The 13,389-nt window shown below is 43.9% G+C and overlaps 1 protein-coding gene across 3 annotated transcripts in view; it reads right to left on the bottom strand.

Moving 5' to 3' along the window:
* Window positions 1-6,280: 6,280 nt before the first annotated feature.
* The window catches only part of MCTP2 (multiple C2 and transmembrane domain containing 2), a 117,379-nt gene continuing 110,270 nt past the window's right edge, over window positions 6,281-13,389 (bottom strand). For 2 of the 3 annotated variants that reach the window (XM_083475037.1, XM_083475038.1), the window contains exons 22-23: window positions 12,285-12,382; window positions 6,281-9,561 (exon numbers count right to left, since the gene is read on the bottom strand). In XM_083475037.1, the coding sequence (XP_083331163.1) occupies window positions 9,493-9,561; window positions 12,285-12,382 (167 nt within the window). In that variant the 3' untranslated portion in view covers window positions 6,281-9,492. Of the gene's footprint in view, window positions 10,162-10,318; window positions 12,383-13,389 lie in introns of all 3 variants that reach the window. The other variant, XR_014519050.1, reaches the window with a different exon arrangement.

Genomic DNA, 13,389 nt, shown 5'->3' with positions numbered 1-13,389 from the left:
CAAAATTTCTTTTCTCTGTATATATATTTATGGGATACGTTTTCAGTGCAGTATTGTAGAAAGCAAATCTGTGGCTGTATCTTGGTTCAGCACACAACCACTGAACACAGTATGCCTACATCATGCTAGTCCAGATCTTTTGGAGTCTGCTTGGGGGGAAAACTTTTGATTCTGATTTGCCGTAGTATCTTCAGCTGCTATAAAAATCCATTAGATTCCCGCCTGACACCATTGCCTCACAGCCTCTGCTACCCTAGAGGCCTTTGACAAAGTTAATTCGAAATTACTGTAAAGGTAGAGCCTATTTTATGCCTTTGAAAGTTAAAATAGCCAGAGTCTGGTGTATCTCTAGAGAGGAAAAAAAGGGAAGGTGTCAGAACTCAGCTGGTAAATAAGATGTTACCGTGTGAAGCATGGGAGAAACAGAGTTCTTTTCCTTCTTTGTAAAGGCTCTACCTGTGTAACATGAAGGGGAGAATCGGTGACAGACACATTAAAACACCATTAAACTGTGAAATGGAACACAGTGTGAAAATAGATTTAACCTTCACAGCGTATCGATCTCTACCCTGTGCCGTGCCTAAGTTCTTGGACAACTGTTTTATAATAGGTTTTACTCATTTTCCTGTTGCTATTCCGACTTCCTCAGAGGAGTGTGTTATTTCTAAAAGATCCTGACAGCTAAGGCTGGGGAGGGAGAGAGAAAGAGGGAGAAAGCGAAGTTATTTTTTCAGCTACCCCTTTGCTTGGGAAGGTTGCAACCAAAAGTCATCCTTGCAAAAAGAAAGTACTCTGCCAAGACAGAATCGGCAAGGTTTCATAACTGAGCAGCTCCAGTCCGTATTGTTTCCTCTATCTTGACCCACTATGGAGAAAAAAATTCAGGGATTCCAGTTCCGCACCAAGATGACTTTGCGTTGTGTAACACAATTCACTCAATGTAAAGTGTGAGAAAAGTGGGCATTTATTGGCCAGTCACTAACACTCCTTTTCTGGGCAAGGTGATTGAGAGACTAGTGTGGTGGAACTAGAGATGTTCTTGGAAAATACCAATATTCTTGACCCATTTCAGTTTGGCTTCAGGTCCTAATTGGCATTGGTCACCTTTATTATGCTAGGGATGGGGGATTGCAACCATGTTGCTGTAACTTGATTTCTCAGTGGCTTTTTATACCACCAACCATGGACTGCTGCTGCGTGACGGGAATTGATGGCACTGTGCTCCAGGGCTTCCACTCCTACCAGCAGGGGCACTATCTAGAGGGGGGCCGAGGGCCCAGAGGGCCCCCCATATTTTCATGAAGGAGGCTGGGTCCCTCCCCCCAAGTTCTGTGGCAATCCTCTAAAGGATTTGCCAGGACGAAGCGTCTTTGCCTTCCTGCATCACTCTGACAATCCCCAGAGCGATTCCCCGGAAGCCATGCTGGTGATCTCTGCTGGAGATGCGCAGGGTGAAGCATCTTCGCCCCGCATGTCCCTTTCACAAGGTAAGCCGATGGCAGTGGGTGGGTGGGGGATGGTGGGCCAAGTAGGCCTGGCTGGACTGGGGGGTGTGTGTCATGTGTGTGACATCATGCATGTGCAATGCGCCCCCCCCAAATGTTGGGTGCAACTCAGTGTGCCTACCAGCAAGACCATTCACAGGGAGTAGCATTGGGTGCCTACCTGCTAGATTTCTGACATTTGCACTCTGGAGTCCCTCTGGTACCATCTCTGCCCCCAAGCCCACATTCCTCGCCTGTTTGCGCTCCTGTCTCAGTGATGTCTATGCTGGCATGACCATGTCCACAGAATGGAAGATGGTAGGATCCCCAAGGTCATGCTCTACAGGGAAATGGCTTCAAAAACCAGACCTACTGACAGACCAACTCTACATGATAAAAGATGTCTGCAATCGTGACAGGAGGGCTGGCAACATCTGGAGCAGATCAATAAGCAAACAGTCTGTGAGCACCTAGAAAGGAATGCTGTGATCACCAATAGTCAGCATGGATTTCTGAAAAATAAGTCATGTCAGACTAACCTGACATGAATTTTTGACAGAATTACAAGCCTGGTAGATGAAGGGAACACAGTGGATGTAGCCTACCTTGATTTTAGCAAGGCATTCGACAAGGTGCTCCATGATATTCTTGTAAAGAAGCTGGTAAAATGCGGTCTTGACTATGCTACCACTCAGTGGATTTGTAACTGGCTGACTGACCGAACCCAAAGGGTGCTCATCAATGGTTCCTCTTCATCCTGGAGAAGAGTGACTAGTGGGGTGCCACAGGGTTCTGTCTTGGGCCCGGTCTTATTCAACATCTTTATCAACGACTTGGATGATGGACTCAAGGGCATTCTGATCAAATTTGCAGATGACACCAAACTGGGAGGGGTGGCTAACACCCCAGAGGACAGGATCACACTTCAAAACGACCTTGACAGATTAGAGAACTGGGCCAAAACAAACAAGATGAACTTTAACAGGGAGAAATGTAAAGTATTGCACTTGGGCAAAAAAAATGAGAGGCACAAATACAAGATGGGGGACACCTGGCTTGAGAGCAGTACATGTGAAAAGGATCTAGGAGTCTTGGTTGACCACAAACTTGACATGAGCCAACAGTGTGACGCGGCAGCTAAAAAAGCCAATGCAATTCTGGGCTGCATCAATAGGAGTATAGCATCTAGATCAAGGGAAGTAATAGTGCCACTGTATTCTGCTCTGGTCAGACCTCACCTGGAGTACTGTGTCCAGTTCTGGGCACCACAGTTCAAGAAGGACACTGACAAACTGGAACGTGTCCAGAGGAGGGCAACTAAAATGGTCAAAGGCCTGGAAATGATGCCTTATGAGGAACGGCTAAGGGAGCTGGGCATGTTTAGCCTGGAGAAGAGGAGGTTAAGGGGTGATATGATAGCCATGTTCAAATATATAAAAGGATGTCATATAGAGGAGGGAGAAAGGTTGTTTTCTGCTGCTCCAGAGAAGCGGACACGGAGCAATGGATCCAAACTACAAGAAAGAAGATTCCACCTAAACATTAGGAAGAACTTCCTGACAGTAAGAGCTGTTCGACAGTGGAATTTGCTGCCAAGGAGTGTGGTGGGGTCTCCTACTTTGGAGGTCTTTAAGCAGAGGCTTGACAACCATATGTCAGGAGTGCTCTGATGGTGTTTCCTGCTTGGCAGGGGGTTGGACTCGATGGCCCTTGTGGTCTATTCCAACTCTATGATTCTATGATCAACCATACTGTGTGGGAATCCCTTGCAGAGAACCACAGTGCCTGAATAATAATAATAAAAAGATAAAGGACCCCTGGGCGGCTAAGTCCAGTCAAAGGCGACTATGGGGTTACAGCGCTCATCTCACTTTCAGGCTGAGGGAGCTGGCGTTTGTCCACAGACAGCTTTCCGGGTCATATGGCCAGCTTCTGGTGCAACGGGACACCATGATGGAAATCAGAGTGCATGGAAATGCCATTTACCTTCCCACCACAGCGGTACCTATTTATCTACTTGCACTGGTGCGCTTTCAAACTGCTAAGTTGGCAGGAGTTGGGACAGAGTAACGGGAGCTCACCTTGTTGCGGGGATTTGAACCACCGACCTTCTGATTGGCAAGCCCAAAGAGACTCAGTGGTTTAGACCACAGTGCCACCAGCATCCCTTACTTGGCCCAGTAGCAGATTGGCAGCCACTGCAAATCAAAAGGCGACTCTGGGGTGCGGTGCTCATCTTGCTTTCAGGCCAAGGGAGCGTTTGTCCACAGACAGAATTCTGGGTCCTGTGGCCAGCAGGACTAAACTGCTTCTGGTGCAACAGAATAATGTGATGGAAACCAGAGTGCACAGAAATGCCATTTACCTTCTCGCCGTAGCTGTACCTATTTATCTACTTGCACTGGTGTGCTTTTGAACTGCTAGGTTGGCAGGAGCTGAGATAACCTCCCCCAACACATTTTAAATGGGCATTAGATGTCAATCAGCTAAAGGCCTGGTTAAAGAGGAACATTTTTGCCTGGCGCCTAAAAATGTATAATGAAGGTGCCTGGCGAACCTCCCTGCTGAGAACATTCCACAAACAGGGAGCCACTACAGAAAAGGCCTGTTCTGCAGATATGGTAGATGGGACTGTAAGCAAGGCTGATTAGAGGAGCTTCCGAGGGGAGGCTGGGACAAAGGAAGGAGGAGGAGCTTTGAATGACTGGGGCTGTGGTAGGCATGGCTTGGCAGAGTTGGAATTATGGCATCTTCAATTTTAGGAGACAGCAGCCACCACTGTTGACTTTATAATCTACTCATATCTTTTTCACTGGACTGCACTTCGCCCCATCCTGGGCAAGAAAATGCTCATGGCCTAGGATATCATAGGCAAAAAAGCGCTACCAAGAACTAAAGGAGAGGATTTCCCCCCCCCCAAAGGACCATTGAAAATGGATAAACAATTAAAAATGTATTGAAAGTAGAAAGTGGGGGGGAAGAAAAAGAGAAATAATTTCTAATTAATTCTAGTGCCCTGCGCAACCCCAGTCTATTTGTAATCCTACAGGGAACATCTTTATTGATCTGGGGGACGTTGCTGCAGACTTCTGATGCTTATCTCAGCATAAAAATAGGCTCTCGTGATGAGCAGTGATTTAATTACATGACAATCACCGTTAACAGTGCATGGCGAAGACCCCCCTTCCCCCCCAAAAAAAAATATGCAGAGGAAGACTGGCAGTGATAAATGTGAGCCGATGGCTTTGACTTTCAGTAAAGTCATCCACTGCCAGGAATGGTAGGAAACAAAACCCCCTCCCTTCTTCCTTTTCCACCTCACTCACCCCGCCCCACAGTCTTTTCTGTTTCTTAGAAAGCAGCTTGCTCTGTTTGAGATGTGCCCAAGGGATCTTAAGACATATTGGTGGGTGGGATAAGAGAGAGAAAGTGGAAGAAGGGGAGAGGATTATGATCAAAGCAAGGCTTAAACCATATGACAGTTGAACTTGCCACCGTCTGATGCCTCTGAGGACATCGCTGTTTCGTTGCACAGGTGCTCTTTGGGAAAATTTGCTGAAAAAAATGTTTCCCGCAGTTCAGCACATTTTAAAAGTGTGCTTGGAGAGTAGACCAAATTTAGGCTTCTCAAAATTTGTCACTTGGGATGTCACCATCATACTTCTCACAGCATAGCCTTCCAAACCATGATAAGCAAATTTAGCAGTAGCCATTCAAATTTCAGCTGAACTCCATAGATATTTCTTTCTGCTTTTTCAAATTTTCACTGCTTCTGTTTCAGTACCTTTCCTTCAATGTTGTCAGTTGCATGTTATGTGAGAGCACAATTCATCATGGGATTTGTAGTCCCGGTTGTTGCCATTCTGGTGATGTTTATCACGGGTTGCATAGTTGTACAAATGTATCCGTAGTATGGCATGGCGCTTGCAGTATTTATCTCTGCACAACATTATGGAATTTGAAGAGATGCCAAAATACCAACATTTTTACATCAAAGCTTTGCAAGGACACAGATATCGCAAGAATGTATGATCGTCACAAAAAGAAGAAGAAAAAACCATTGTGTTGCAGGTGGAACACTCCACAGATTTGTCCAAAAAAATTGGCAGACTTTGAATATGGATGCCACAGTTTTTGAGCAGGATTCAGAAGTACTGAACTGCAGTAGAAATCCACAAAAATTGCCAATGGCAATTCTTTCAAATACGTGAAGAATTATCACCATGGCTGGGTCTTCCCTTGTTGGATGTTTCTGTGCAACTCATCTTTTATAAGAAGGGTATGCATGATTGAAGACTGATAAGAGTTAGGGACCTCCACATTCTTGTACTATCCCCGTCCATTTAACTCACCAGATTACTTCTCTCTCCTTGATGTTTAGACTGACATGTCTTAAGTTACATCCTGTTTGCAACTCCCTCATCCTCATGCTGCTTTGGGATTTTTCAAAATGAATTTTCTTTTCTTGAAAAACAAATAAACACTGCCCTTCAATTTATGCCCCCAGTCTGACAAAGCCCATATTTCCCCATACATATTCTCTCTATGAGGATTATTACATTTGTTTTACCATCACATTACATTTCAGTAGCCTTCTCCATTCACTTCAGTCGAATACAAATGGAGAACGGTCCTCTACTGAAGTCAGTGGGTAAGCCATACATATTCTGCTTCTCCCCCATAAGGCACTACTGGATCAGATTGCAAATGAACACAGATATAGAGGCAAACACACAAATACACACATCTTGGCTGGATTTGGATGAAATAAAACCCTTAACTCATGCAAAAAGAAGAAGAAGAAGATGACCCTTTACTTTGAAATAAAATATATTCCACGTTGATATTTATTGTGCCATCAAAATGTTTTCTGTATATAAAAAAAAGGAATCTCCATAAACCAAACCCACAGAAAGCTGCTCAGAGTAACTGGATACATCTGATGGAAAGCAAGTGGATCCAACATCAGGTGATCTGGTATGAATTTTCATGGCATGCATTATGCATGTGGGTCTAGGAATAACAAGTGGATATCAAGACTCAGGATATTTCTATCCAAGGCAAAAATGTTCTCAGATATGGATTTGGAGACCTGCTGTCTTTGTAACACGCCCCCCAGCTTTCAGTGAACCAGTCTTGGATCAACTGAAAAAATTCAATCATCCTCTGCTAAGAAACTTTCCAGAGTTGTCCTCATCCCAGTGCCATGTTCCTTCACCTGCTTCACTCCGATGCTTCACAGGAACTTAAGGATGGAATAATTGGCTTGCAGGATCAGAGAAAGACCCATTTAGACCAGTATTCCAAAGCTAGTCAAGGAGAAACCCACATTGGAATCTCACATATTGGGCATAAAGGATATTACATTCCACACTTGCTATCTCATGTAAAGGTAAAGGGACCCCTGACCGTTAGGTCCAGTCGAGGATGACTCTGGGGTTGCGGTGCTCATCTCGCTTTACTGGCCGTGGGAGCTGGCATACAGCTTCTGGGTCATGTGGCCAGCATGAATAAACCGCTTCTGGCAAACCAGAGCAACACACGGAAACGCCGTTTACCTTCCCGCCAGAGCAGTACCTATTTATCTACTTGCACTTCATGCTTTTGAACTGCTAGGTTGGCAGGAGCAGGGACCGAGCAACTGGAGCTCACCCTGTCATGGGGATTCGAACCGCCGACCTTCTGATCGGCAAGCCCTAGGCTCAGTGGTTTAACCCACAGTGCCACCCGCATCCCGCCATCTCATGTAGGAATGCCTAAATCTGTCAATCCTGGTTTTCTTGCTTTAACCATCTTATATTCTGATTCCAACTTTCAGCAGCAATTTGCAATTTTTAAAAAAACCTTATTCACCAGTGTTTCTCCTAATATATACACATACACATTTTTCTATGCAGCTTTGACAAATATACACATGTTCCCAAACAATTTCCCCCAGTATAAGGCATTTTTGTATATTATTTTCATTAATATATGCACTCATGTGCCCACCTTTCCCTAATATATGCATTTTTGTATTCAGAGAAATGCAGATTCTGAAAGCTGCCTGTGTTTCAGTATGCGTATTGTTTTAGAAAGTGCACATTAGGTAGGTTCACCTTTAATGGCAAACAGAATCCATTTCCCCCCATCCCCACCAGAGTTCTTTGTTTTTTAAAAAATAACTTTTTAAAAAGTTATGTTCCCTCTTGCCTTTCCTCTTGAAGGATAAGGCTTGCCTGGGAACTGAATCATTATAGCCTTTTCATATACAACGCAAGAACTATGCCTCTAGATTTGCCTTCCTCAACCACAGTCCTCAATTACTGAACTACAACTCCCATTGTCCCTGGGCAACTCTAGCAGGGGTTGTAGTCTAACAACACCTGGGACCCATCCTAGAGTGGAAAAGGCTGCTCTTGGGAACCAGCAATTGGGAACCTTCAGCCTATGAGCAGGGCGTCCTAATTCACCCACAATGCTTTTTTCTCAACTATGGTCACCTGTCTTATGATCAGGTTTTGGTCAGGTAAAGATTTTGCTCCCTACCAAAAAAAAGGGCTTGGAAGCACTGCTGATCCACTGACTGCCAGTGGTTGCAAAGTCCTGTGCCTTTACCCACATGATTTGAAGACAAACTACATGGGCAAAGGAAGTAGAGTTTGCAGTCTAATCAGTGGTCCTTACAGAGCTCTGCCAATCAGCTGGTCATCAGTGCCTTTGCCCATGCAGCTTGACAATGGAAGCACTTCACCCAACATCATGGTGACTGGCAGGTTCTGCAGCCATGCCCACCTGTCAAAATGATCTGTGGGTGTCGAGTGACCTGAGAATCCAGCTCACTAGCTGGAAAAGTTTCACCGTCTCCACTCTTGACCAATGCGTGGCATCAAAGGAATAACTAAAATACGTTCAGGGGATTTGATGAACACACACAACTCTGGTTTCCACAACCATGTTCTCTTCTCTTCTGCTTTTCAGGCATAATTTCCCCTGTTTGCAAGACAGACTAGAACTCGAAAGTCACTTCAGTCCTCTAAATGCAACTAGCAATGTATAATGCAACACAACCACCATCCAGATTGCACATTTTTAAAATAGCTCATTTAAAAAAAAAAAATCACAGGCATTTTTTTATAGCATTTCCTTTGGCATGATGCAAATCAATGCATATAAGGTTATAAAAAATACTTTGCATATGTAGTGTTGGCAAGTCTTTAGATTAAGGTGTGGCGGGAAGGGACAAAGTGTTCGATAAGATGGAATTTTAGAAGGTAAAATCAGAAATCCATAGGGTCCAGAGAAGATTTGGTTCTGGTATTCCTGTTGAGTGGCTGATTGAAGGAAGTCTGTTGCCAGCAAAAGACTCCTCCCAAGAACAGCAGCAGGTACAAACAGTTTATAATGAATAAACACCAGCAGCAACTGCTTGGTGAGAAAAAATTGAGACTGCTACAGCACTAAGCAATTTCTCGTCATTATGATAGAACAATTTTTCAAACTGTACATTGCTTAAAGCCGAAGTTGGGCATCAAAGACTCACTAATTGAGAGTTGAATATCATCTACACACTGTCATTTGGCCTAACAATGACTCTTTTCTTCTGTCTCGATGCCAATCTGCTGGATATGTTTTAAAAAGTAAAGTAACCCGGAACATTTCATATCAGCTTCGTTGATCTGCTGTGCAAAGCAAAAAGAGAGAGATTTGTTTTTCTATGATACAAAAATCAGAGGAAGTCCCTTGTATGGTTTTGACTCCAAAATCCACACTGAAAGCCATTCCAGCTTCTCCAGTTTTCATTTGGTTCTTACAGGGGCATATCAATGTGCTTGGAAAAAGCGTCAGATACACAAGATATATCTATATATGTTGATGCATGTCTTGCAGATGAAACATCTTGGACACAAGACAGGGACCACAGCGCTGGACTGATCAGGAGAGGGCAGGGGAGATCCTGCGTGTACATTTGCAACAGAGTGTGTCTATGTGTGTGTGCACGCGCACAACGCATTCCAAGCTTCATATCCTACAGAGCGCTCCGTTTCTTCCTAATGGGACTAGAGCCACTGTATGGTTTCAATTCAGCACGTTGCACCTGTAAAAACAAACAGACGTCACGTTTGCAACAAGGTAACCCAAGCTCACTACGCTGTGCATTAATGGCTCCCCAAGGAAAAGCCGAGGGAAAAACTAAGGAAGGTTCAAAAGTAATGAATCATTTTCTAAACACAGTAACATGGGGGATTAATTGCAGGAAGGATTTGAGAAGTCATGCATCATTTCTTGAAAACCAAAATATTAAAACCAGATTTTTTTTTCCTAATGAGATGCAACTGAGCGGGAGGCGGGGAGAGGGGTCTTCCACCTGACTTTGGCATTTGGCAGAAAAGGCCTCATTCCATTTTATTTTTAGTTCTCTTTCATGGAGTTTGATAAAGGAATGGGACCCCCTCCCACCATGTCATGCGGTAAGTGTGTAGTTCTTTCAGAATTTGGAGCACATAGTGTCTACATTTGTTTACAATACTCAACATAGTGTCTACAATTATCATTTCTTATTTGCTTCCATCCATTATGGAGAAACAGCTGTATTCAGAGCAGTGCTAAGGGAAGTGTTCCATCAGCACAAGGAATTATTGCTGTGCAATGGAACTTTCTTCCCTTCTCCTTCCCCTGTAGGCCCCCTAAATCTGTTCTGGGGTTCCCCCAGTGGCGTAGCGTGGGGGGTGCAGGGGGGGCCGGCCGCACCGGGCGCAACATCTGGGGGTTAGGGTTAGGGGGCGCAAATCCACAGGTTAGGGGGCGCAAATTACTTGCCTTGCCCCGGGTGCTGACAACCCACGCTACGCCACTGGGTTCCCCCAACCCCCAGAGCAGATTTGGGAATGGTGCAGGGCAGACATGTGGGGGTGCAAAGTGGGATACATTAGTGCTAGTGATAATCTTTGCACCCGCACAATGATTTGGTTGAATATCACTCTCAGGCATATTCAACAATAACATACTCAACAATAACAATAAAGGAAACCCAAAGCAAGATGTCTGAACAAAACCTTATTTCATTAAATGCAAGCCACAAGGTCACTAATACAAGTTAGTTTTGGTTTGACACAGTAAAGCCAAACTTTATCTAAACGTGGATGTTCCTGGTCCTGTTGACCCTTTGTGACTGGACTTTGTTCACTCTGACAGATTGACTTGTGTACAGAATCTCTCTTTCAAAGCATACAACCACTCTCTTTAAATTTCATATTTAATTAAGCAAATTAATTAATATACCACCCTATACCTGGAGGTCTCACCTTGCAAAACAGTTGTTCCCAAACCCAGTTGGACCTGAGTCTATGCATATTTAGCTTCATGAATTTCATGAAGTGGTCCTCTGTGTACAAAACCACCTCCAAAAATAAGCTTATTGGCATTTAAATTAAAGTGTCATGAGACTCTCTGTCTTATGCTTCAGCGACAGACTTACACAGCTACTCATCTAGAATTTATCCAGGTCAAAACACAATAATGACATCTTCCTCTCTCCAGCTCCACACTTTTAAAAAACCAACAAATCGAAAACAGAACCACCACCGAATGTTGTCTTTTTGGAAGGATTAGGAAATGTATGCAACAATTCTAGGTAACAACAATAATATGTCACTCATCTGGCTGGGTTTCTCCAGCCACTCTGGGTGGCTCCCAACAGCGTATTAAAAACACGATTAAGACTCAAACATTAAAAACTTTCCTAAACAGGGCTGCCTTCAGATGTCTTCTAAGAGGTAGGCAATGGTAAACTGTCTGCCTCTGTTAGGGTGCTTCCAGATGACCTGTTTATTGAATATTCATTTTGATTTGTTGGTAGGGAGTTTAGATGTTGCTGCATCAGGGCAAAAGTTATCACACACTTGCCAGTGAATTTCCCCATCCTAATTGCAAGAAGTCCAAGCTTTGGGGAAAATGGGTAGATAAAAGGGCCTGGAGGGCCACATTTGTCCCCCAGGTCTGAGGTTCACTGCCCCTGCTCAAAGGCCACCAAGGATAAGGGAAACCACTCAAGCAAAATTCATAAATGCAAAACCTGAAATGCAACCTAAACAGAAAAACAGGAAAGCAACTTATTTCTGTATATAAATATTAATGCATGCCGCCAGTACAAATCCTGCATCTTCTACAAGAAAGAATTGGTGCAGACAGCGAGAGCAGAAAATACACTTAAGCTTAATGACTTTGTAGACTGGGCAGAAGCAAACAAAGATAAACTGGGATTCTGTCTGCCCAGAGGGTTTTCTCTAATGACTAGCCTGTTGGACCTTGATGCTTCTGGTCAAGAGCTGTTCGTCAAATGGCATAAAAGGATGTCAAGTTCACATGCCTTTTAAAACAAACCGGGAGCCAGAGATGTTTTGCTGCTTAAAGCAGAACTTAAACAGCGTCTAAGGGTCAATACTGTTGTAAAGTCTTGCTGAACCATTCAGACACCAGTTCAGGGCTGCCCTGCCCATGACACAGAGTGAGGCAGGCGCTTCGAGTGTGGGAAGCCCAAATGAAATAATGTTAAAATCAGAGCGAAGGTGGCTGGGAGAAGTGGGTCTGTGAGCGTTTTAGAAAGAGAGCGCTTTGGGGGATACAATTCCTTTCCATTCGGGTTTTCATCCCTCCCTTTTCCTGTGTCCGCCTCCTCCTTTCCCTTCCCACCCTGGTTTATGGTTTCTTCAGATGCCTTATCTCCTCTAGCCCAAATGCCCCTTCCGTGTGTCCCTCCAGCGCTGCACCTGTGGCTCTTTGGGCTGGTGTCTCTGTTGGACGCAGCCATTCATTACTTACCCTTTGAACATCAGATGGCACCCTGGAGAGGAAGTCGAGCAACTCATTATTGTCAATGGCATAAGGGTTTCTAAGCTTCTTAGTAAATTTATTTATGCCTGCGAATGAAAACACCAACATAAAACATGGTTTTGTTTTTGTTTTTTTAAAAAAGGCGGTGATAAAACAGACACATCACACTATATAAAAGGCCTTACTTGCTCAGGCAGGAAAGGGAGGAGGAGTTTAACAAGAAAAAATTAGTGCGAAAATACAGACAAGCCAGACACGTGTTGCTGTCATGTGGAATCATTCACAAACATCTTTCCTTAAAGGAAGTGGTGGGAGGTTTATTACAAAGCAAGCCGGCTTGTCTCTGCAATGAAAAGTCCCATTGTTCAAAAAAAAGGGGGGGAGCAGAGAAGCAAGAACAGCCATCACTCAGAACTTAAGGGTGGCATTTCTGGCTACATTTTGGCCTTGGGGAGGGGATGACCCATTGCAAAATATACCAAGTTGTGAGTGTCCCCTTCCATTCTGCGCATTCTCATTAGGGAGAATGACAATTTAAATTCATGGGCCATTCATAATTGACAAGGCTAGGGATGGGGGCAGGAATTCAGTGTGATTTACATTTTTAATGCAGACCTACCTAATTTGCAATGTCCAAAGCCATATACGAATTGAAATACAGTTGTCCTTCAATATTCACATATCTCTGAATTTGTGATGGGGTTTTCTAGCCCAAATAAGGCATACAAAACCACATATATACAAGGGGAAAGTGCACAAAACTGCATATTTCAGTGACAACATACAGAGCTACAATTTTCAGAGTGGTTTAACAAGCAGTCCCTCTTTCCATGGAACTCTGGGAAGAGTAGATCTGTGAGGGGAATAAGGGCCTCCTACCAACTCACAGCACCCTTACAAACTACAGCTCCCAGAGCTGAAGGGGGAGGCTATCATTCTTCAGAGTGGTACCATAGTGCTTTATTTTTTTATCATAATTTTTATTGAGTTTTCCATATTTCATTTCAGTTCAATACACATATTCACAACTTATATTATTTGCTCAAAATGAGCTTTGACTTCCTTCCATACCATAGTGCTTTAAATGTATGAT

The sequence above is a fragment of the Podarcis liolepis genome, assembly GCF_965112155.1.
Source record: "Podarcis liolepis genome assembly, chromosome: 14".
In the NCBI taxonomy this organism is placed as follows: Eukaryota; Metazoa; Chordata; class Lepidosauria; order Squamata; family Lacertidae; genus Podarcis; species Podarcis liolepis.
Note: the sequence above shows the minus strand (reverse complement) of the source record. Positions and strands in the feature narration are given on the sequence as shown.